The 26,552-nt window shown below is 36.7% G+C and overlaps 1 protein-coding gene across 1 annotated transcript in view; it reads right to left on the bottom strand.

The window, feature by feature from the left end:
* The window catches only part of KIAA1715 (KIAA1715 ortholog), a 37,710-nt gene extending 13,034 nt beyond the window's left edge, over positions 1-24,676 (bottom strand). Inside the window, exons 1-8 of the mRNA XM_010156186.1 lie at positions 24,593-24,676; positions 23,305-23,349; positions 21,917-22,104; positions 18,596-18,654; positions 15,344-15,384; positions 8,447-8,527; positions 8,308-8,359; positions 2-220 (exon numbers count right to left, since the gene is read on the bottom strand). Of these exons, the coding sequence (XP_010154488.1) occupies positions 2-220; positions 8,308-8,359; positions 8,447-8,527; positions 15,344-15,384; positions 18,596-18,654; positions 21,917-22,104; positions 23,305-23,349; positions 24,593-24,619 (712 nt within the window). The 5' untranslated portion in view covers positions 24,620-24,676. The remainder of the gene's footprint in view (position 1; positions 221-8,307; positions 8,360-8,446; positions 8,528-15,343; positions 15,385-18,595; positions 18,655-21,916; positions 22,105-23,304; positions 23,350-24,592) is intronic.
* Positions 24,677-26,552: the final 1,876 nt, after the last annotated feature.

Genomic DNA, 26,552 nt, shown 5'->3' with positions numbered 1-26,552 from the left:
CCCATTCCAGGCACTGAAGTAGCAGGGGATCCAGGGCGTCTTGGTAAAACATTTGACTGCAAGGATGGCACAACAGTTCTTTCTAGGGATCCACTCAGAGCTGATGTGTCTCTCTGCAGATTAGGAGATGCTGGAACCAGTGATTTTGGAGAGCCTTGTTTAGGACTTGGAGGCAGGGGTGTAGAAACACTTCTTTGAGCTGTGGTCCTCTGACGAATTTCTGACAAGAACACACGCACACACAATTTAACATCTAGCATTATAAGTAAGAGATTAGTAAGTACATTAATATCATTATTCTAATCAGCAAGTTAGAGACAAAACCAAAAAAGTCTATAACTAAAGATCACCAGCTGCCTAGCTACGCATGCCATAGAAATAAACCCCACACAGAATACTATATTTGAATAACAATATTCCTTAACTGTTAAATACTTAAGGCAAAATTCTTCTAGAAGAAAATTAGCAGATACCTACCTTACAATTCTGTTCTCTAAGGCAGAATGCTGGAAATATGAACAGCTGGATTCAAACCACAGACAGAACTGACCACTGGTTTTATCCTGTGGTTTAAACGCACTTCCAAGTCCTTAGCTTTCCACAGGACCAAAAACTATTCAGTCAATGTCTAAAATATCCAGGCAAAGTGCCCAGAGATATTAACAATTTTTCAGACTAGATAAATGAAACTATTCTAAAGCCAGAAGAAAAAAAAACTAATACCTCATTCAGATCAATGAGTTTCATCCACTTTTTTCAGCAAGCCAAGTGCTTAGTACGTCACAAAGTAAGAATGGGCTCTGCTGGAAGAGGTCCTTACTTTTACCTCTTCTCATTCCACTAGAGTTACCATTAAATTGTTATTAAGTTTTTAATAATAGCATTTCCTCAGTTGTTCTTACCTGAAGCCAGAGTTCTCGTTAACACCAAAGGGAGTATCATCCCAGTAATATATTAAGGTTTGGATATTATATTATTCACGCAAACCTGAAGTTTCATGATATTTATACGCCAGTTCCCCAGAAGCCAGGGACAGTGTGCATGAACAACAGTCACTATCACCTACTTCTCAAACCATCTATATCGAATGACCTCTACGGAACCTTAGAAATACACTACTGCAACAAATCAAATTGAAACATACCATTGCAACAAATCAAAATGAAATGTAACCCTCACTTTAGGACTGTGGACATTAAGGTGGTTAACAAGTGACAGTTTAGTCTCTAAAAGATACACCCAGAAATGCCTACACAGAAGGCTATAGTACCCTACTTGGTCTCTACCACCCTCACTAGTTTGAACAATCTTGGCTTGTCTTCCTTCACAAGAAATGGAATTTAACATTATATTTGGACTTTAAATTCATGTCCCTGAGTTTCAAGATTAGAGAGATTTTATCTGCTGTGGGTCAGGCTGGAAGAGTTTAAATCCTTAGCAGGCAGCTTACAGGTCCATTGTCGATCAGCCAGAGGGAGACGGCTGTGCTGAAGTCTGAAGGAATGATGCATGTCCCCAAAAGTCCAATACTACCACGCTAATCCTTCTGAATGGGGTGGAGGAGGCAGGGAGTGTGCAACACCAGCTTACTCTAGATAAGAAAGAGCTGCTATCACTGGAGTACTGGGTCAAACTTAAAAATTCTGATGGAAAATCACCAACATCTAGTGCCATAAAATTGCAACATACAAAGGCTATGCTCTTGCTTACTTATCTATATGAATAAATAGGATTAACGTACACTAGAAAGACTAAAAGACTCTGCTATCATCAGCTAGAAGACTACAACTGCATAAAGTCTTCTAAAAATCTGCTTACTTCAGTTTTCTACAGAACAAATTACTAGTTTTTCTGCTGCCACACCTTCATGTGCACAACTGCATTACATCACACAATTTTATTGTCCAAGTTATATCACCTAATGAGTGTGAGGAGTCTGTATTTTAGCTCTGTTTTAGCAAGTAAAGTTTGCCCACTCACTAAACTGTTCAGATTCTGGAAACTAGGATAAATTGGCAAGACAGCTGCAGAAATTCCTTTAAGTTTTCCTTGGCAATCTGTTTCTATTTTGATAACTATTCCCGTGTTGAAAGTTTTATTTCAATCAAAAATTCATTTATTATGAACTTCACCGTTGACATTTCTTTGAAAGCTTTTTCTGAAAGACCTTAGTAGTAACCTTTGAAGTCCAACTACACTAGAATAATTGCATCATCCTCCCCATGCCATCTGAACAACAGGCATGACACATCTACCAAAAAAAAATATATTGACATTGCTCCATATTTTGTTTATCCCTGTGTTCAAGTTTCCACTCATGTACTATTTTCAAAAAAACAAGCTGAAGTTATGCAATTTCTCACCTCTTCTCAGCTCCACAGATCTTTAAAAAGTAATAAATATGAAGCCTAACTCCACTTGTTCCAAGATAATTTTAAGTATCTATAAAAAGACATTTTTATCCACTGCTAAGACTTTCTTTTTCTCCATTACGAAGCCTGCTTTATTATGGTTTTACATAGAAAAAGTCAAAGATCATGACTATAATTTCTATATATGGATGTTACTTCTACATTTTGAAGCCCTTCTTCCTATAACATGTGGTTTAAGCATGTCAATTTTGATTGCTTAACAGCTCTGAGGGTTTTGACAGGTCCTGCATATACCCAGGTTTATTCTGAGCCTATAAAACATTATTTCTAAGCTATCTCCATGCCACCTACAAGTTATGCCCCTTCTGCCTGTTCTTTCTGAAGGGTCATTTTTGGCAAGCCTCCTTTAAAAAGGCTTTCAAATTTACTGCTACTTTAATGACTTTTCCTGCATTTTTGCTCCTAAAAAGATGTTGAACCCAAGTACTTTACGGTCAGTATTAGGGAGGTGTGCTTCCTTATGTTATAGTCTCATTACAGAGGTAAGAATGCAAGACTCATTGCTAGTTTCCACAAAATGGTATGAGGTTATTCACAAGGCCTTTTTTTTCCCCTCCACTTAGAAGTTCATTTGGCTTTCACCCTATTCTTATTTCATAGTTAAGAACTTGCCAACACTCTGCTGCTCCCCAGGTAAGAAAAGTTAACAGAAGAACTTACATTATAAGAACATGAGAAATGTCCTCCTTGGCAAAACCAATACCCTACCCCAGTATTTTATCTCTTAGAGAGGTTGTAGATGTTATTTAATGACAACACACAAACCAGAACGCTTTCTGTTGCTTACATCTCTGATACCACCCTCAGGATCCATAAACACATTGTCAGGGACATCAGAGAGTACAACCCTGTCTAACCATTTTATATCACATTGTGCTGGTTTTAGTCAGGAAAGAGTTTTCTTCACAGTGGCTGGCCTGGGGCTAGGTCTCCAGATTTACCCTGAGAAAAGTACTGATAAGGTGTCTTTTTAGTTGGTGCTGGGGAGTGCTTGCACAAGATTCAAGGTCTTTCTCAGCTTCGGATACCGCAGCTGCATTCCCAACTCTCTCACTACAGGCAGTGTGGGGACACACACAGTTCAGACAGCTGACCCAAACTGACCGAAGGGGTATTTCATTCCACAGCACATCATGCTTGATATGTAAGCAGGGAGTGGGCTTGTGAGCCATCACACTCTTTAGCTGTCTCCTTAACTCTTCTGTTAGCTCCTGAACTCCTTCGCTAACTCCTTTGTTAGCCGTTTTGCTGATTCCTTTGCTTGCTCATTCATGAGTTGGTGGTTCAGTTGGCTTTCCCACTTGTGCTGTCGCTCGTGGGGCTCGCTCAGACTCTGCTGTGATTGTTCTCGGGCTCTGGCTGCTGGGCTCTCTGGCTCTGACTCTCACTACGCAGGACCTGGATGTGCACTGGTCAGCTGGTGGTGAGCAATTGTATTATGTTTTATTTTCTATTATTTTAATTACTTATTATTAGTAGTATTGTTATATATCCATATTATTCATTTATATTCAATTAGTAAAGAGTTCTTATCTCAATTTTACAAGCTTCTTTGTCTTTTTCCTCCGATTCTCCCTCTCCACTAGGGAAGTGGGGGAGAAGGTGTGCGAGCAGCTTCGTGGTATTTTATTGCTGGCTGGAGTTAAACCACAACACACAGACACTGCTGCCCATGAACTCCTCTAATTCCTTTTAAACCTGCTGTCCACTTCCACAATAAACAGCCCTAATATTCTCCTGCAGTATAGTATGATCTATATAGTTCTCAAATTGCCTTATGTGGAGATGCAATGTGTTAATAATGAGTCTCTTGCAAAATTCCAGCTTTCCATAACTCAGCTTCCACACATTAGCTGAGTAACATGTCCATCAGGTCTCAACGCTAACACAATATACAGCTACTGCTGATGTAGTTTCAATTAAGTTTTGCAATTTTCCAAGTTTTTTTCTTCCCTGAATGACTTCTGTGCATCTGCAAACCAATTGTATGAAGACAGATAAATAAAAACAGAATTTACATTCTTAAAGCACACCGCAGTCCAAATTCTGCAGCTACTGGCGCCAAACGGTACAGACGCATAAGTGGACACATTACTTAACAGGGCTGCTACTCAAAACTGTTGATTTGGTATGATCTCTTAAAGAATATGAAGATATTGCCAGTGGTGACAGCTGTATCTTTCATGTTTACAAGCATAACTATTTTATTTCTCCCTCACTTCAAAACTCCAATTTTTGCAGAGAAGAATACATCATTTTAAAAGAGCTAGAGCACAATGCAGGTCAATATATAGTCCACATAACTTGTTGGCTTTAACGGGAAAGACCAACCAGGAATTTTCTTTCCTCCTTGTGCCTGTACCCATCCCACAGCTTGAAACCATCTGTTATTGCATTTTTTTTCATTCAGGTCATGTAGTGATCTCATTTACAATACAGCCCTGCTAACAGCTGTATTGGCACAATGAAGGGAGCAGGTAACAACAAAAGGGTATTGTTGATAAATATTTATTTCACTGCCAATATATACTTACCCTGTTTTTCTTATATGGCTTAAAGTAGAGAATAACTATATGCTCATTAACTCTACCCATTTAAAACATTTCTGAATAGATAAAACTGCACTTAAGTTTTCAAATTCCTTTCCTTCTGGATTTCCAGGTCCTTTCTTATACCAAACTCAAGATTTGTCTGAATCATCTGTTAAAACTACAATTATTTAAGAAGTGCCTGTCAAAATTCACAAAAACTGCAAAAAGAGCGAAATACGTATGAAGATTGGGTTATTACCAGCTGTTTATCTGTGAACAAACTATTATGTAATGTTGATTAAAACTTTGTACTAATTAGCATGATGCACAAGTTTCCATTTCAACTGGTAAGTCAAAAACATAGCAACTAACCTACCTTTCATCAGCTGCCTCATACACAATATTGTTCAATCTGATCACACGCTGCTCATTCCACATCCTCTTTTTGAAAAGACTTAATTACAGAACTCAAGATAATGAGTTCTGCTGCCTGGCTAGTTTGTGTTCAGAGTGAGCAAAGAGAAGATCAAGGAAACTTTAATGTTAACAAGTTAACAGATATTTTATTATTCCAAATCACTATTTCTACCAAATATTGCATACACCAAATTACACCACAACCATGTTAAGGTGTCATCTAGTTACAGTGAGTTATATATTGCATAGAACAGAAGCTACTGTTTGGTTTGGACAGCAATACGCTAGCAGTACAGACAGCTAAAAATTGAAATAATTACTGCACATACCAAGAACAGCTTATTTAGAAACCAAGTCTCCGCAATTTCACAAGCTAAAAACCAAACATAGCATGTCTTTCCTGAAGTGTAATGCATCTACAAAATACAATAGTCTGAATATCCACTTTTACATGGACAAAAATCAGCACCAGTTCTGAATTCAATAATAGGGGAAAAAAAAGAGGATGTTGTGCTGTGTATGAACAAAATTATTGAGAATCATAGAATCATTTAGCTTGGAAAAGACCCTTAAATTCATCAATCCAACTGTGAACCACAATAACTTACAAAATTTATTTTCCAAAATCTTTTTCCAAGGCTAAACTGTACTTTTATTCAGGATAACGTAAGTTGCTTATTTTAATGTGGATGCACCCAAAAGAAACTGATTAATATTTGAATCAGAAGTGCACTTTACATTTCCTCACTTGTGTCCCCACTTAGAGGTCTCTGGTTCATACCACAACACAGTCTCAGAGAGCAGCACTTACATTCTTCCCAAATGAAACTCAACTGAAAGATAACCTCCACCAGGCCCGTGAGAGCAGTTTACAGTGAGCCCTAGAATAAAAACCTCAAACAAAAAAACCCTAAATATATACAGCATGGGCAAACTACTCAGCAACAACTGTTTCACTCTACAAATCTATTATGCTGCACTTATTAATGTGAACCACAGCCTGTAGTGGCTGGCTTCTCAGAACATCTCCCTCACTGCCCTTCTATTAACAGTCAAGTCAAAATCAACACAGCATGCTATAAGCTGGATCCAACTAACCTGCTTTTAACTAACTCAGAACCCTGGATCAAAAGCACGCACACAGCGCATTGTAAACCCAAACATACACAAGATCAGTTAACCAATACAGACGGAGCAACTCACTCCTCACCATCGCTACTTACACAGCCTGGGGAGAAGGGAAGAGAACAATTATATAACTCCTTAGGAGTTTCAAAAATGCTGGTGATCTCTCTCAATAAAGCCAGGGTGACTAAAGACTTCTCATTGTCTATTTGATTTATAGCTATTTATCTCTAGCTGTCCACACAGAAACACACATTTCCAGGCAGTTCCATCCCCTGGTCAGCATTACTTGCACTCTACAATCGGAGATGGCACCCTACTTCTGGGGCGATTTCCAACATATCTCAAAGAGAAGGATGAATATAAAGAGTTAAAAAAAAAAACACAACACCACACAGGCTACCTAAACATCACAGGTATGACAGAAAATTCTTGGCAACCAGCCATGAGCTATATAAAGACAGGAAACAGAACAGGTTGTCAGAATGGCCCTTCAGCCTTAAAAAAAAACAAAACCACACCAACACACAACACTTATGAATGCCACAGAAATGGAGTGATGCAAGAAACAGGTAAGGAGCAAGTCTGATAAAAACCTGTTGTGCCTAGGACACCAGAAGAGATAAAAGCCTTACTGCAAGTGTACTGCACTGCAACTACTCACTGTCAGTGTCACAAAAACATTTTTAGCCCATGTTTAACCTGCTGACAATTTGAAGTTAAGAGCAGCAAGAGAGTGGATTTGACGATGCAGCTTATAAACACCTTTCTTACTAAATCCAGGTGCTCTGCACCCATCAAAACCAGCATTCCAAGAACAAAGAAATGAGACAAATAAAAGTTTGGTTACTCACAAGAATTAGGCACAGAGTTGGAAATTGTAACACATGTTCTAAAGCAATCTGTTTATTTTATGGAAAATTACGTGTATCAGATTCTGCAGTTCATTTTGAGCACCAGCCCCTACAGGTCTAAATTTGTTATAACAGCAAATTACCACTCACACTTTGAGAAAGATAGATCTTTGTAGGTATCTTCAGCACTATAATACAAGGTGGCCTTTATACTGTCTTAATACTAGCAGTTTCAGTTTAGCTGCAGCATATTATACTCAACTTCAAGAAAAACTTAACAGTAGTTTTTTGCATTTTTTTTTCATTTATAGTCCACATTTTTAATGCAAGCATTCTACTGGAAGATCGTGGGAGGAGAGAACTTTTCAGCCTTGAAACCTGGGTACGCAATCTAGCAACACAGCTTCCTTGAAAAGCATGCAAGCTACTTCTTTTATTATTTTATTCAATAGTGCCTTTAAGTAGAAAAAAAACAGCTAGTAGAGAACTGTCCACTCTTTGCATCTAGAAAATACCTGATTTCTGCACTACCTTGAGGGATCTCTCCATCCACCATATAAAAGTAGTTTAAGCACTGCATTAGAAAAGGTCTAACTAGCCAGAAATAGAAACAGAATTGAAAACCTAAGTCAATTAATATTACATAAGATTTGAAAGCACCTTAGTATTCTAGAAAAATGGCAAGTATGCCACAAGAAGTTACTTTTCTCCCTGCTTTAGCACCAAGCAGCATTCAACATCCTGCTGTCTAGAAGATCAGCCGCCTTCAGTAACAGATCCCTTGACTGAAAAATACAGACCAGTAATGGGCACAGTCTACTAAACAGTCTATTAACCCTAAATAAAGGTCAATCGATCTACCAAATTTTAACATAGACTTCTAGAGTGGAAATGGCTATGAAAGATGAGTAGCTATGCTAAAGAGCAGCTGTTTTACAGGGCTATTACCTTGTCCAGGCCTTGGGGTTGCAGACGTTCCAGCAGATGGCAGCTCAGTCTCCTGCCAATCAATTATAAATAACATTATCTCAATGTTTGGCTCCATAGCACCTTCCATATTCAACAGTATCCATACCAAGATTCTTACCTTTGCCCTGGATTCTGGATCAAACCTTTCAAGGATTAATTTAGCAGTCTTGTATGTTTCCTTCTCCATTACTTCCTCAAGCTGGAAACAAAAGGTGTCACCCATCAGTACAGAACCCTTCAAAGCACTTCCCCCCCACCCTCCATATCCTCCTGTTTACAAGCAACTTGTTAACGTTACCAAAAGGTGAAGCTAAGTCCAGTGAACCAGTAGAGTGTTCAGATACCTGTGGAATTGCTGTATTCAATGGAAATGAAATTTTGCTTTCAAAAATAGTTTCTAAACTCTAATGGGCTGCTTATACTTAACAGCTTTATTGCAAGGAAACACCAAATATTGCTAATTGTTTACATATAATGAGGAGAATAATTACATGCACCAACTTCAATAATGGAATGTGCAAAAATCTATCAGCCATCATTATTGGAAGTTATTAGACATGACAAGCAACTGACAGGCAATTCCTTAGATTTATTTCCTCATAGCACTTAATGCTATTAATTTAAGGAAGGTCGTTAGCCAAGTGCTTTACAGAATAAAGTCTCTGTGCCAATTAACTGCTGTCAGCATCGATTTTAGATTATTTATTAGCAGAAGCAATTAGCTTGCTGCAAATGCTGTGAAAACTCACTAACTAGAGAACAGGCATGGAATTTGCTCAAATGACTTTAAAGGCTGGATCTCCATCTTAACAGCGATCCAAACTGCTTTTCAGAAAAAAAGAGGACATGTTAAGAATTTAAATAAAAAATTTACTGAGAACTATGCATACTTTAGGGAGTGTAATTAAAGCACTTCATTATTACAGCATTTTATTTACAATGCACTCAAGTGGCTTTATAGCTAATACATAGGCTTAATTAAAAAAGTAATCACTAGTAAAGTATCATTTTAGTGGTTAATAGCCAACATCAGAAGAAACTTAACTTCAACTATCTCAGTTTTAAAGTTATGACAAATAGCTAGTCTGTAGAGAAATTATAATGCATTTTACAGTATCTTAAGCAGACCTTTTCTCCCAGATATGCTGACTAATGGCCATGTTCAGCTAGAAGTGGGGGGTTTGTTCTTAAGTTTGTTGTTGGCATAAACTACAAAACTGAAAAGGTCAGTGGTCAAAAAAATAAGTTCTCCCAAACTCATTTATCACTGCTAAAATAACAAATGGTGCACATTAACATGATTTTTACACCATTATTTAGCTAATGACAAACTAAAGTTTCAGCTGTTCTGTGCATACAAACCTTGTAGCTGTTTTACTTTTAGACAGACCTCAATTACAAATAGAGGTGAGAAGCTAAATGAAATGCACTCAGTACCCATTTAACAGCTCACTCCCGCACACACAACCAGAAGTTTAAGGCAAGGAATACTACCCAGGCTGTTAATTAAGGACTGTTGAAACAAAAGGGAGTGAAGAGGGAAGTAAAAATCAATTTCCTAAACTTGTATTTCAGCAGGGCTTTGGAGTTAACCCACTAACTTCGTAAAACAAATGCCACACAGTGCAATAAGATCAGAATTAAGGGTCTAATAGGAAAAATAAAGTATTTATTGCTTATAAAAGTGAAAACCATAAGGCAGACCTTTCTATGAAAGGGTAAGGTTAGTGAGGCAAAGCTGCAAAGCGGGGAAGTGTTAACAGTCAGCATCAGTATCTGGCCCCCAATTCAAAATAAAAACACCGAGTCACTTTACATCAATGCACGTATAAGGCATGCAATTGTCTTTGTAACCGCACAGGAAAGTGAGAAATACTCTTCTGCAGAACAAAGTGACCTTTAGGAAGAATAAAAATAATTTAAAAAAAAAAAACACTCCGCCATCACTTGACACTTATATGGCTGTAGCAAGAGTGCGTTAGATGAGATAGAATGTGGTAGTCATTGGTGGATATGTAAGTTTTGCAAAAACAGTGACATTATTTTGAAATGGACAAATTCAGCTCTCATCGTAAGATTCAGATGTCAAAGATATTCTTTGCATTACATAGCTATTGGATAATTTAGCAAGTTACTCTTTAAGATTATAAAGCTATATATGAATTTCAGAATAGAAAGTAATTCAGTTTCACAACAGACTACAAATTTCTTGAAGGTATATAGAAATTGTCAAGATTTCTGTAAGCACACTCACAGTTCTCATTGTTTCACTTACAGAACATATTTTTCTAAAATCAATTGAAGTTTGGCTGACAATAACAAATAAGGAATCAAACCGGGCAAAGTTTACTTTTCTTTGAGCAAATCAGTATAATTACTAGAAGAAAATAAGGGCCTGGGTAAAATTTAAATACTACCTCTACACTTGCATAGCAGAATAAACTGGTTTGTGAACTGCCAGAGCACATAATATAAATGCAATTATAAATGCAAATCAACATACTGACTTCTGGATTATTCACCATCCTGAAGCATAACCTTGGAAAGGTTAAACAACTGCTGAGCACTGGCTTGCTAACACAGCAAATTGCTCAACAACTCCTGCTCTTTTCCTGTAATATCTTCTCCGAGATTCAAAACTTTTCCCACAAAACCATTTTCTACTTTCTGCCAAGGGCAAATGTACAGTCTATTATTATCAAGCTTCAACGCTGAGTAACCAGGATCACAAGTGAGGTCTATGAAAGTTAATCCCAGCCTAATCATGGATTTTTGAAGTTTATTTCATGGAACTAACTGCATCTCAATAAAGGGGCATGGTCATGTACCACCTTCTCTCTTATGAATAATTACATGGATGGCCTCCTTTCCAACTGGCAACCAAACAGAATTCCTGTGGCAACAATATCAGTTGCCTATACTGAAAACTAATATGAGTAATGTATTTTAAGCTTCTTGTAAATGTGATTTAGCAACCGGCAGTATTGTCATGGTGCAAACTTATTCACCATACTGCCATGTGAGTTCTTAAACTGAATTACTTGGTATGTCAGACCTAAGAGGAGAGGTACTTGTGTCCACACAAAGCCACAAGATTTATTTCTGTCTACCATGCAAAGATAGACAAATACACATGCCAAAAAATTTTCTTAAAATAGGAAATAAATCACTTAACCCACAATAATGGTGTATTCTGGATAGATCCATACACACAGTAAAACAAATTGTTTTGTGTGAACACTGCACAAAAGAAATTTTATCATTTATCAGCAAATATGATTTTTGAACATATTTTGAACTTCCGACTGTACGTTTGCAGTACTCCAGCATATACTGGGTAGACAAGACTGGGCTAATACAACGTTGTATAGTTTGTGTCGCATACTGATGGTTATCAAAACATGTAGTTTTCCATGCCTGGAAGGCGTAAGGTATAAACTTCATTACAAACAGTAGTTACTCATATGTTGGGGGTTTTGTGGTGGTTGGGTTTTTTCCTGTTATTAACATAATTCCAAGGCAGCCTTGAAATCAGGTTTTTTTTCCCCTTCAGAAATTAACAGATGCAAATTTCTAAATTCTTATCTAAAATGGCTAGGAATTTTGCCCCAGTCTAATATTACACTCAGCCAACTATAACAGAACAGCTTAGCGAACTTCAGCAAAGTTTAATTCTAACATTAGCAAAGTAATTAGTATACTATCTTCAGAACTCCGACCTCAGGCTAAGAATTATCCCATCTTTAAGACTGCTGCTCCAGGTAAAGTCTTCACTAATTCGCACTTGTAGCAGCTTAATACATGTCCTGTGCCCTTGCTTTAATATGCTTAACCCTCTGAACTTGCTCATCTAGACACATTCAGGCTTAAGAGCAGACATCCTCATTAACTTCAAACTCTAAGGCCAAAATTACAGCTACACAATCATGAATACAACCAGAGTATCCCTTACGATCAAGGAGAGAGAGAGAGTTGTATCTTGAAGTAGTGCTTTAATCGTAGGTTATGAACTTAATCCCTACCCCAATACAGAAATAAACACTCAACATCTTTTAAAGCATTCACTAGGAAAAAAATGGTGTAGAATCAGTTCAATGGAAAATAAGTATTACACAAACTTTGAGTCAAAGTACAGGACAGACAATATTAATAGGCATTTCCAGATGAAGTATCCATATTTGTGTCTGCCATGCCACCAAAGACTGAAGCCTTTTGAACAGAACTGAAGGTCTATTGAGCTGCTCACTGCACAGCCACCAGGGCATTACACCTAGTAGTTGAGGAGCTTACTCCATTATAGGTACCCTTCAGCATATAAGTAATGTCATTAGAGAAAAGGTGGACCACATGCCTGTAAAACACAAGTACTGTAACATTTTTCAATAGGTTAACTACCTTCAATATATAAGATTTCTCCAGCAATCCAATAGCTGAGCCTCAATGAAGTGAAAAACCATAGTTATTGTTGAAGGGTGACAGTGCCTAGACGACAATTTGCATTACAAATAAACAGGAAATACATAATTTGCTTATCCGGGATACATTGTGATCCTCAAAGTAAATGTCTTAGTAACTAATCCTATTTGCAAACTCCTCGCAAATCAGAATCCAACAGGGGAAGAAAATCCTGTCCCTCCCCCTGTCCCATTATTTTACTTGGTAAAGGCTTTTGCTGTATTATGCTAGAAAGTAAGTGTTGCTACAGTTACTCACAGCCACATAGTCCTAAGGAAGTTAATACAAAGCAAAACTGAATTTGAATATTAAGAAAACCAAATTACAGAATGCAGTTTTATGAGTGGTTTTGTCTAAAATACAAATTATAGTCTGTCTCATTATCCGCACCCACTTTCAGCTCATTTCAACATGCTAGGTTTCATGTATGAAAATCTAATTTTAATGCTTAATTGAATACCTTTAATTTACAAAAACAACTCTCAAGTCACAATCTTCTGAGTGAAAAAATATCAACTCCGCACTGATTCAAGAGGTTGCAGTAAGTCTTCTGTTTCTGGTTCCTTGCTAGGAGCCAGCCACCCACAAGATCAGGAGGTAATCATAGACTTTTTATTCCCCTCAGATTGAAAAAACAGCTGAGTTATAGGTTACTGGACTTCTCAGAACTGTTTTACTGATCCTATTTAGAAGTTTGTCTTTAATGATTAAAGCTTACATGCATATATACTAATGGCAATTTATATTCCCAAGTTTAAACTTGACGGATCTAATTTCTATTTTGTTCAGAAAACATTTGTGTAGTTGTTTAGTTTTTAACTACCTCCTGCTCTTCTACAATATGTTGGTTTGATTTTGTTTACATATGCAAAATACACATTTACATCTTGTTTCAACAGCATCAATTCTCAAAGTAAAAAGCTCTCCACTTTATAAGCCAGTTTTTTCCTGACTAATCTTTCATCCAATGCCTTTTAGACAAAAGTGCTTCTCACACAAAAATTCAGAATTACTAGTAGTTCTTCTAGAATAAATATGAAGATTTTCATTATTACAGAAAAATAAACTTATTTAACCAAAATGAACATTTTACATTTAAGACTCAAAAGCTGTCATGTTCTCCACTGTGATTTTTCTGTTCTGAGAACTTTCCCTCCAAAGCTACTCAATGACTATGTAAAATGGAGAGATTAACAAGTTTCAGGTAAGCAGTTTTCATAAAATAAGATTTAAACCATAGTTATCACACACACATTTATTTCATTCTTAGAAAATGTAAGCCTCTCCAACCAAAGGACACTTCCATTTAATAGATGTCTTTATATTAAGATTAGCAGATATAAATATTAGCAAATCCTCTTTACCAAAGGGCAATTACATAATTAGGTTATAGCTTATCACATTTACATTTTTAAAGTGATAAAAAACAGAGCAGAAGGACAGTGAAACCTTCTTCCTCTGTAAAGGCCATATAATACCACACTTGAACATGACTCCTTTTTGGTAGTTTTGTTGTGGGTTTTCTGTTAATTTAGCTACCATGGCAAAATCCAGAAGGCACAAGGTGAACATTTTGGGAAACTCATTAACAATAAAGCTTCAGAATACAACCTTTGAAGTTTTTTGGGCTGTTTTGTTGGGGGAAGTGTGTTTGGTTTTTTGGTTGGTCAGGGTGGGGTTGTGCTTTGGTGGTGGTGGCTTTTAAGTTTTGCCTTGCAAGGCAGGAGATGAAGCCAACAACATAAGAAAACAGAACTTGCCTTATGGAATGACTAAGGAGAGAGGAAACAGCTTTCAGTGTTACAAACATCACAAAAAGTGCAAGTTGTCCATGACCTGGAATCTTTTGCACCCTAAATTTGTCTTACTGAGATTAAAGCAAACACCTGGCATACATCAGTTTTACACTGTCAACTCATCCACGCTGCTCACAAAACAGATAACCTTGACAAGTGATAGGATTGATATAAAAGATAAAATTTGTAATGGAAATAATGTAATGCAAGAAATGTAGTACAAAAATAAGATGGAAGAGGATGGGAAATAAGTGGTGACATGTTTAAGATATAGACCATAATCTGTTACTTGATGAAAAAGTGAATCCAAACAAGATGGAAGTCCATTTTGTTATTATGAACAAGACATTTAGTGAAAGGGTAACTATCAAAGATCTAGTTGAACTCAGTGTTCTTAAATCATCACGACATCTAACACTTTTAATACTCCTAAAGTAAAAGAAGTATGCTTTAACCTACTCGTTGCTGACTACATTTTCCTTTTCTGACAAAACAGAATCACTTCACATAGAACTAGCAACACTAAAACAGTAAGTTTAACTTAAACTGCAAGGAGACAATTTATTTTCATATGCAAGCAGTCCTTTGTAATTTGGCGATAAGAAAACCTTTGCGTGGTACTAGAAAATGTATGAAAACAGGTAACAGTTTCACCTCCCTCTCTCCACTCTTCATCTACACATTACAATCACACTCAACTTGTACAGATGCAAAGAACACTTCAGTGAACCATAACAATCCACATTTCTTGATGTTTTACTTACTATTTTTCTCTTTTGAGACTTTAAATCTTCCAGTGCATCATCTAAAGGAAGGACATCACATGTTAATTTTCAAATATAAATAAGAGATAATTTCAGCACACTCCAAACATTGACTTCACCATGTGAGATCAGGGTAAAATATGCACTGACCTCTATCAACCCTACAACATTAGTAAACTTTGTGTAAAATAGCTAAAGTTTTTATGTGAAAATAAATAATTTTAAATCCTGAAACTGCTTATGAGTTATAGCCCACTGTTATACTTTATAGTTATAACTATTAAAAAGTTTTATGTACCATTTCCTCATTAAGCAAACCAATTCTAGCCAGTGCCCTGCTCTGACCTACATTACAACTGGTACAACAATGGACCAAATACACTTAATCTCATGAATCAAATACAGAAAAAAAGCTTGAGGTCTAAGTATTAATATATCTATTTGAACACCAGATTTACTGGCTTCACTATTTCATGCAAACCTCTACATGAGGCCTCACTGGTTTCAAATGCCAGGTGAATTCTGAGCTTCAAATCTCAGTATCTTTCACCCTTTCAATACTTTCAGACTACAGTGAAACCCCTGGTTTTCTAAGAAAAGCTACCAGAAGGTCATTTTACTACTAAATATTAAGACACTCATGTTAACACACACAGCACCTAACCTCTCTGAAATGAAGGGAAAGAAGAAAGGTCAAATGCATATGGGATTTTCCTTTCAGCCAATGCTTGCAGTCTGGCAGTCATGGAAAACTCACTGTAATAAACTATCGCCTAATAGAGAAGATATTCTCTTGATAAACCCGTTTTCTACTACCTCTTTCACAGCAGGAAGAGTTTAACAAAAAACTTTACAGCTATTTCCCCTTCTCAGCTCTACTGGACACCAGCAGTTCATTTCCTGTAAGATACAACTATTTTTACCCAGTTTTCAAACAAACAGAAAGCTTCATAGAACCACAAGAAACAAAAACAAACCCCACCAAACTCAATATATATAAAGATAGGAAAAAAGTATGTAAGTATGCTGTACATACTTCTTAAAGTTACTTCAGGAATACTCCTCTTAGTTGGAATTAAGGGAACACACAATTACTTTACCTTCACCAGAATGTAGGAACCCATTTTGATAGAATAAACTACTAAGTACAAAATACTAAAACTGGGCATACACATATTTGAAAGTTTATGCCACAAAAGGGTAACTACAACAAACATTTATCAGTTAAGACGAACATGACATAGAACAAGACCATATTTAGCACTGTGCTGGACCACAGATGATAGACAATTCCAGGACCTCTGCATCTTCAAATTAGTAAGGGACCTCCCTCCACCAAGTTTTACACATACATTAGAAGGCTGTGCTGTCACGTAGCCCCACACAGGTTAACACCTTGAAATGCACTGCAATGCAGTACAGTATCATGCACACAAATAGCACATTAGGGTCAGCTGTTAATTACTTGAGAAGCAGAAGCTGCTTTTGGTACAGAAATGCCTAGAACATCTTCCAGCATAGCCTGCCACAAAGTAACGCAATCTGTTTAAAGTGTGGGAGTTTGTTTCTGATCACTTTACAAGAACCTCAAACACCTGCCCCTTGAAACATGGCCAAATGGCAATTACTGCAAAGCGCTCTCAAGAAACCAATATACCCCATCTTAATTAAAAATACAGAAAAGAAGAAATCATACTAGAGAAGTCAATACCTGCCACATACCTCATTTATTTTCCCCACACTTTGGGACAGATCAGCCTAAATGTTCCTCAACAGTTGTTTGCCTGACCAGTCCTAGAAACTGAAATTCCATAATCTCTACATGACCTTTCCTCCTGTTTCACTAGGACTTTTCCTCACTCAGAGCATGGTTCCCAAAACTGGTATATGCTGGTTATCCAGCATAGAGCTTTATAGTATCAAATAATCATCTCCAGCGACTCAACGTATTATATCAATTTATCACAGAATAAAAGACCAGCTTTGAGCCACTCAGTAACCAGTTTGCTGTCTCAGCTATGTTTTCTCCTGCTTCAAGGCTGTAATTCTAGCACCGGGCATTTGATTTCTCTTTTCCAAATACAGGACTTGTATCTTTGAGGTAAAACACTTCATCTTTACCCAATTTCAGGAACAATGTAGAAATAACTCCTTTTAGCATGTTTTAACATCTACTAAAACCCTTCATACACTGGTTCAACAAAAGCACTAGACTTGCTTGTATGCTAAAAACAGTAATAAAGACATTTAAGCAAACTAGAAAAAACATACATACTTTTTTTCTTATCTAGCCATGAAATGCAAATATATATTTGCCTTAGAAATGAATCACACAGCTCCACAGAATATATGGACAATTTTATTTCTACATAAAAATGTATGCCCTACGCTTGCATATCAAACACAAACATTAAGTTTAAGAAAAATTCCGAAAGTGATGTTTAACTCTTAAACTGTCACAAATTAAATACATCATGTTGTTCTCCAAGTCATAAAACATTGTGCAACATTAGGTTTTCCTGTATTACTGCTCACATCACCATGAGATATTGTTACAGGCTGGACTGCTTTCAAAGAAAGTCTCGGATGAATTCTAACTACTGCAGACAAGTGCCACAGATGCAGTTTTTACATTTTGCATCAGAATGAATCTGCATGCTCTTTAATAACTTTGTATATCTAAACACCAACATTACTTCTTTTTTGTTACGTGTCTCACAATTTTCCTTAGCTCTCAAAACAGCGCAAAAACACCTGCTTATCCCCATTTCCACTAAGGAAAATGTAAGCATGCTTTGGAAAACTCAGGAGGAAAAAAAGCTATCTTGACAAATGAATTAAATGCATCCACTATAAATCTCTTCTCTTATACATAAAGATAAGAGATTAAGACATCTCAAATATTTGCAAGATGCAAGTATTAAGGGAACTACTACTATTTATATTTCCTTTCCCTTGCTCCTACTTCTACACTACATTTTACTCCATTACACTTTGAAGCATGCAAAGACAGGAGGAAGTTGCAACAACTCTAAGTGCAGTAAAAGATTAAGCAGTTTCCTTCTTGTTATTTTGAGAACTGTGCAGTAGAAGCAGTTTAGAACAGTTTAGCTAATGCCACTCATTTCAGCATCAACCAAGGCTACCACTCTTTTCCTGGAAGCCAAATTATCCAAAACATTTACATCTTCACAGCAATCATCGTTACCATCTAGTTCCATATCCAAAGAAAAAGACAGAAAAAATACTTACTATTCCTTTTTGTCCTTCTGGAGAAGAAGAAAATGAGCAGTGTTCTTATAGACCAGATTCTTTAAAACAAAAAGAAGAATTATATTAAGTAAAATATACTACAGTAACCATTTCTGAAGTGATTTAGCAAATAGGACAGTTAATGCAGAACACATTTACCTTTGCAAATACAAATAACAAATCTTCAAACAATATTTATAAGAAAGCTAAAAATTAAATTAGTATCTTGTCAACAGTACATCAACAACAAAGTAAAATCCTCCTGTCTATTAAAATTCAACAAGATTACTATAGGAAAAAATACTAAGGAAGCAGCAGCAAGTAACATCACTTGCTAAATTGTTCAGTGGGAACTTTTAAAATTTATGTGCTGAAAATTAGTCATCACTTCGTATTTGACAGATTTATGATGCAACTTATCCAGACAACCAAGCTTACCAGCTAAGGCCCAAAATTAAGAACTGGGAGATATGTGAGAAGAATTCACTACCAGGGAAAACCATGAGCTACAGCTATTGTACAAATGTTCTCCTAAGCAGGAGTTAACTGACCTGGCTCCTGGAAGTTTTAGAGCTCTGAATCCACTCATTTTTGTAGGGGTTGAGCTGACTTAGCTCAAACAATGGAGCAGTTCATCTTTGCTCAGGATAAAGTTAAACTGATCTATGATTATTCTGCATTTGAAAGGTGTCTCTGCAATTATCAGGACTTCATTTGTTTTAAAGCTTAGAATTGCTTATCATTTCCTGGCAAAGTTATTCAACCTAAGCCAAGTGGCAAATCTCATACTTCAAGCCCTTCCAAGCATCTTATCCAAAACCCTCCTAGTGCCAAGAACTCTATAATAAAAGCAGCAAAGTTTTATTAAAAAAAAAAAAAAACACAATCACATACCACAATCTTAAAGACTAGAAAGGTTCTCTGAATAACAGCTAGCGTAAGAAAGCAAGCAAAAGGGCTATAAGATTTCAAGTAGTTTTAACTTAATTCATAAAAACATCTTTTGCATTTATATAATGGCTGCCCAGTTCAAAATGCTTTCAAGTATCAACAACCCGACCTGAATTAGGTAAATCAGACAAACACAACTGGAATGCAGGAGTAACCTATCCAAGGTCACAGAAAGAGAAAGAAGTTTATTCCACGTTCAAAGGTGTGCTGTAATAATTACTCTAAGAATACACATGGCTTTGCCCACTTACACGATAAAAGATGTGCCTCTTCATAAAGTATCAGGATAAATAAATGTTTTACAGGGTTTGAACTGCCTCAAAGACTATGTTATACAGGCAAAAGGATTGCTTCCTTTTTACTGCATACTTAATAGTGTTCTACCTAAAGTGGTATGCTAAGCTAACATACAGTAGAACTTCATGAAATAAAAATTTCCTCTTTAAGAGCTTTGAGATGAAAGTTCAATAGTAGATCATTTTAGACCAATTCCACTAAAAATTCTACCATTTTTTCTGAAAATCAGAACATGCAAGAAGAAACAATCTAATTCAAATGAAAATCATTTCACTAAGACCATCCTTCTAACATGCTAATATATTTCTTCAACTTTTCAGATATTTCAATATACATTTAAAATTAATGATGCTACATATTCCTAGAACTTAACTTGCTTTACCAGCATCGCTGAGACCCTGAGGGAATGACCTAAGGCACAAGTAAGTTGGTGACTGACTGCAGGCTGGAAAAGGCAGACATATTCCAGTTTGACTAGGGCTGAAAAATCTCTAGAGCTATTACTGGGTGGCACAAGGCATTCAGCATGGAGTCACCTCTTGACCGAGAGCAAAGACAAGCTGGCAGTTGCTTGCCATTCACATCTGCCAAAAAAGCTGAAGGGGAATAGCTTAAGAGAAAAAAGAAATCAAATAAACAGTTGCAAGTTACAAGAGAACAACAGTCTAATTCTAAATGTTAGTAAGCCAATATCTAAGTCAGAATGTTATAGAAACCCACCATTCAAAAAAAAAACCAAACAAGAATTGGAGTAAAGACTAGAGAATAAAAACCCAGGGGGAAAATTTACACCACAGCACTAGAAGGCATCACCTTCAGTAATAAAAGTCTTCATTTCTACACTAATCCTAACATACCTCAGTGAAGGCAGGCTGATAATGCTCCTCTTCTACAAGCCCTGCATGCTAACAACAAAGACTATCAAATCCTTGTCCTTAAGAACAAAATCAATGCATATTGCTGCCTTCCCAGTCAAGCTATTGCTGCCCACCTATCTTCTCCATAGGATTCCATAACAGCAGCTTATTAGTCCATTTCGTGTAACAGCGTGACATCCCAAAAGCATCTTCAAGGTAGGGTTTTATTGCATGTTACGTTATGCTGACCGACACTAATCAAACTTAAAGTCTTAAATATTTACATTTGACTTTGCTTTTCAAGTCTAAAGCTAGGGCACTGACAAGTTATGTTTTCATACAAAGATGCTGTACAAATATGGACAGTATTTACAATGTTTATTTCAGCAAATTAGTAAATGCACCGTGCTCCCCATCAGCAGCAAAGAGGCTACATAGGCTGCTTCTCCTCCTTGATGGTCTGAGGGAAGGGGAAGCAGGGAAGCCACTGTTGAGTGAGGTGAGAGCCCATTTTGTTATTTTTAGAAAAGTAGTTTTCTTAGAAAACAGAAGCCACCCGTGAGGACGAGCAGTCAATGAATTCAGTAGACAATACTTTTTCCTATTCACATGCAATGATGTTAGGATATTTTCTGGTTGAAGATTTTCCAGAAAAACAGCTAATTATGTAGAACTAGCCCTCAACATATTTAGGCTGATGACCTTTCAGCTCACTTCTGTGTTGTCACCTAATACATAAAAGTAAGTTTTTTCCATTCATTCTTGTATTTTTCCAAATTTTACATGCCGCACTTTACATACAGGCAACATAGCTTAGGTCACTTTCATACAGTAGCGTTACTTTTCCAAATAGCAGCAGAAAGAAAGATCAAGGTAATACTATTCTGCTTATATTACATTATCCTGCAGCTGTTCAGGTAGAGATTCCTCTCTAGCTCCAGTGTAATTTTGACAAGCCAAGTAACTTCAGATGCTAAAATGTTCTGATGGTAAAACTTAGTTGTACACTAAACCCAGACCCATGAGAGACATTTTCCCCAAAAAAAGTGTCTGCCTAACTACTTGGATTTTTTTTAAAAGAAAAAATTCAGCAAGTTACAACAACTCAAGGGTTGTCAAAAGCAAATCCAAACTCCTGCTGAGATGTATTTTCCATCTCCTTTTATCAGAGAGACAGCAGTTAGAAGAAAACACACACATCTTTGTATTTACTTACATCAATGGAAATGCAAAAAATGGAAGTGTCATCATCAACCTTGCTGTCCATTCATTAGGAAGACACCACAAATATACAATTATGCAGGTGATAAGGTAAAGAAGTGAAGAGTAGAGAAGCAGCCTTCCAACCCATAGTTTCTGTAGCCTCTGATTTTTTTCTCTAAATTCTTCTAATGTCTGTATTTCCTGTAAATAAATAGGGTTCAACCTTGTTAGTGAAATTAGTTGGTGGTTTTACTAAGCTGCCTTTTAAGTGTTTGCTAAAATTAGCCATACCAATTCAATACTTGATTAGAAAAGTCAAGCAGCTTTCTGATAAATGACAACATGTGCCCAAAGATAACCTTCATATCATAAACACTTCACAATTTAAGGTTATGACATGGACCACTTGCACTTTATTAGCAGTAACACATAGCTATCGGGAAGAAACATTACAAATCAGCACTTTTTCCTATTTGTCCCAAATATACTAATGCATTACAAGTGGAAAATGCTAGTATCTTATGAATAGCAGTCTTTACGATCACATAAATCACTACCAACCTCACTTCACATCCTAAAACTTTCATCAGGCACCTGTGGAATTTCAAACGCTTCTAATACTTTTCTACTAACACGGGAAATTGCTGAAACCTCTCCAACATTTGACATGTTTTCATTTCAGTATCTTCCTCACATTAAGTGTGAAATCCTGAACATCTGAATGGTGCTTTTGGCATATTAATAAGCGATCAAGCAATGTTCTCCTATGCTACCATTTTGTCTGCATGTCAAGTGACAACAGGAATACTCACACTTTCATTAAAAGGAAAACAAAAAATATCAACAGCATATTTCAAAACAGTTAATTTCCCCATAGAGTACAGACATCTGTCTCAAATTCTGGCTAAAAATCACAATTGATTACTGAACCATTTATTCAGTTATTCTGCCCTGACCTTCCTTACTACCACTACAGTTACAACTCTTGCACTTAAAGCCATACATTGAAGCTTTTCTAACGAGGCTGACGAATGGAACTTCGCCTTAGTAAGATTTTCCATTACAAGGGATTTGAACCATTAGTTATAATTAAATTGTGTAATCAAGTCAGCTTCACATTCATTCCCATTTCAGGCTCTCTAAATAAATATTTAAACTGTAGTTTCTCACTATCTATTATACAGTACGTTGGGTTTTTTAACATGACTAATAGTAAGAGGCAAAAAAGTAGCAGTCCGTCCAAAACTCAGAATCGAGTACATCCAACAGGAATAATTGCCAAAATAACCTGAAAATCCATAACAGTATTTTACCTAACATGAAAGAAATATGTGGCTAGCAAAAAGGAAGCTTATTTCTACATGAAAAATCAAACAAAACACTAAAAAAGTAAATACATACCTTATCAATTTTTTCTAATACTTCTACAGTGGAAGGCTTTGCCTGCTTACAAGGGAAAGAACAAAGATGTTAATCTCACTAGAAACATCAATATTTTGATGATTACTGTACATTAACAGTTTTCTAACAGTAGCACACATTCATAATAGATTAATATATTATTTATTTTACATAAAGGTAAGAAGTTTTCCTGCTTTAGGTGACAAACATCGATTCGTTACAGTCCCTTCTATTTTACAGCTGGTATTACCATTAACTGAAAGCTCCTCTCCTACACCACAAAAGATGAAAACCTACAATGCATGTACAGCAATAATGGATATGTGGGTGAGAAGTAAAACAAGGAGAGAATTGATGAGTGAAGGGAATAGCCAAAACAAAGAGACTATATGGAAGAAGCCCTAACCTGAGAACTTAAGCTTTTTATTACTATTCATTCCACACACAGACACATGCTCTAAATAAATTATAAGCAACTGCAAATAAGTATTATCATCTCCATTAAAATTCCCCTTAGGAGCAACTTGGAATCCACCTTCTAGGAATTTTTCCTATTTTCTGGGAGGCATAAAGCCACTACTATCGTCGCCACCCTTCAGGCCACCAATTCAAAAACAACAGCCCATACTGCATCACCATGAAAGAGAGTTTCTAGTACACAACTGACATTTCACCTAAATTTCTGCCTTTAAAGGTTTGTATGGGAGACTCCGAAATAAACTGGTAATTTGCAAAGGCAAACCCTCACTTGAGCAACTCACACCTTAGTTCCAGCATGAGGTTTTTCCTCATGCCTCTTCCTCAAACTCAGTACACCATTCAGTAATGCACAGGATGACAGACCTGTGCAGGTATGCGTAGCTATCAAAATATTTATTGAAAGAGACATAGAATGATATTCTGAATATATGCACTTTGACCTAAAAAAGCCACCAGTCTCTAAAGTCACATAGGCTGCTGTATCTATCCCAGTGAAGCACCAACAAAACTGTGGACATTTACAGAAGGAGTTAAAACTGAATTTTTAGAAGTTAACCAAACCAGTTCCAGGCCTGGTACTGAAAAGGAAATTAAGGAGAGACGCAGTTTCACAGTTTAGGAATTTGTCAGAGAACATTTTCTTGTCATTATGTCTCACTATTAGACTTAAGTGACATATTAATGGGAAAAGCTTTGCACTATCATTCAACCAGCATTAACAGTCAACCAATAGGCATTAAGAAACATGTCCTGTATACTCCCAGCTTCTAGACTACAGATTTTTAAGTTGTTACACAATTTTACTTACCCTCCATCTTGATATTAATGCACCCATCTTCTACTGTGGACAAATATTGGCAGAGCTGTATATCTTCTACACGAATTCACAGCTAGAAGTGAAGCATTAAGCACTTAGGAGCAATCTAACAGCACAGTCCAAGATTCACAAATTTATTCCAATATCTAAAGAAATCAAAGTACCACATAAAGCCATCACCTAGTTATCTACCTATATGTTATCTTAAATTCCAGTCTTCTGTTTCATAGGCCATCTTGTAAGCCAGTTGATCAGCCTTAATGTGGCCAAACTTGTTTCTACTTTGAAAGTATTTAACTAGAAGGGAAGCCTCAAAAATAGAGGTACAAAATAACTGCTAAAAAAGTCACCAAAATCATCCAGCAGAAAAAAAATTTAAACCTCATTATTATTCAGCAGGGTTATTTAAGAAACTTCTGCTCACAAGCATAACTGTCAATGTTCCTCTTCAGCTGTCACTCCAGGCATCCTACTCTTCATGAAAAAGTTCATCTCCAGTAAAACTACTTCCTTTTCATGCTCTCATCAACAAGAACTTATCGGAGAGCACTACTGTTCTTCCTTCGTATGATCACTTTCAAGCACAAATAATCTGTTTCAAAGAGATTTCACTTGCTCTGTGAAAGTACTACATTGGTTCCTTGCACACCACACACAGAGTAGTCACCAGCACATCAAATGGCCTTAAAGCAATCCCAAAAGTAGCTCAACCCTACACAAAGCTGGAACCCATGAACAGCACAGATTTGATGATCTGAGCCTAGGTTCTTCAAACAGAAGTGTAGTGACTTTCCATCTGTAGGTAGTTGGAATCAATTGACTTTGAATCTTAGGACAGCAGGATTTCTCTCCAGCCACTTAAAGGTTTTCATCCAGTGACTGAAAAAGTGATCAGTTCATAGCAACACCAGCAGTAAACTAACGCTCAATCCCTTTTAACTCTGGAATGAAAAAGTAGGACTTATTACAACAAAGCACTGATGCAGTTAGACAGAAATATAAGTGATGATTATCTTGTTTATTATCTTTGGCCAAAAATTGAAATATAAGAGAAACCTAGTCTCAATCCAAGTTTGTTCCCAAACTGTCTGAGACTATCAGAAGAAACTATAATATAGGATATACACTGCTCACTACCACTAACACTACTGTAGTATGGTAACCTCTTCACCTTTTAGGAAAGCCAAGGCCTTCAGAATCCAGAACTATAGGTCTCATGACTTCAAAAACCAATCCTTAAAGATAAGTCTGTATCTGAAATGCCACCACAATGAACTGATGGACAAAATTAGCTCAGCTGCTGCCAAATTACTAGTACAAAGGGGCAAGCTACAGAAAAAGCACAAATACCACTTGGACTCAAGTAAATTCTCAAAACCATCACTACTACAGCAACTCAACTCAGTAAAACAGCAGCAATATTTTTATATTTCAAACAAACAATACTACTGTTCTCTAGCACTGAGAATTTTATACAGCTGTCACTTTACAGTTACAGGTGAGTTTTGTATGACAAGTACTGCCATAGATCTGAGCGGACACTTTCTTCACAAACGTTTCTGCAGAGACAGATAGTATCTTTATTGCAAAACACTACAAAAGCTATGTCAAATAGCCGATCCAGACGTTTGTAAACTTGGCACAACGCTCCCAAATCCAGTTCACTTCCCTAGCATTGCCACTGTTGTTAGGAGCACCCATAGCTCTCAGTTCTGGACACAGAGACCAGGCCGCTCGTGCGGCCTTTGTGCTGTTTTCCTTCAGGCCATAGTTTGAGAACCTCCGCAGTAGAAGCGTTTAGAGGATCTTTTGGGCACAGGTTATCTGTGAGCTGTTGGTGACACTGACCTTTGTCAATAACACATTCACAGTACTATCTCTACATATGTTTTTCAAAATATCTGGCAAATACTTGTAAGGGTAACAGGTTTGACAAGGGTCACCATGCGCA

The sequence above is a fragment of the Eurypyga helias genome, unplaced genomic scaffold (assembly GCF_000690775.1).
Source record: "Eurypyga helias isolate BGI_N326 unplaced genomic scaffold, ASM69077v1 scaffold14707, whole genome shotgun sequence".
NCBI classification, from domain to species: Eukaryota; Metazoa; Chordata; class Aves; order Eurypygiformes; family Eurypygidae; genus Eurypyga; species Eurypyga helias.
The sequence above is the reverse complement of the archived record's forward strand: the minus strand, read 5'-3'. Positions and strand labels throughout refer to the sequence as shown.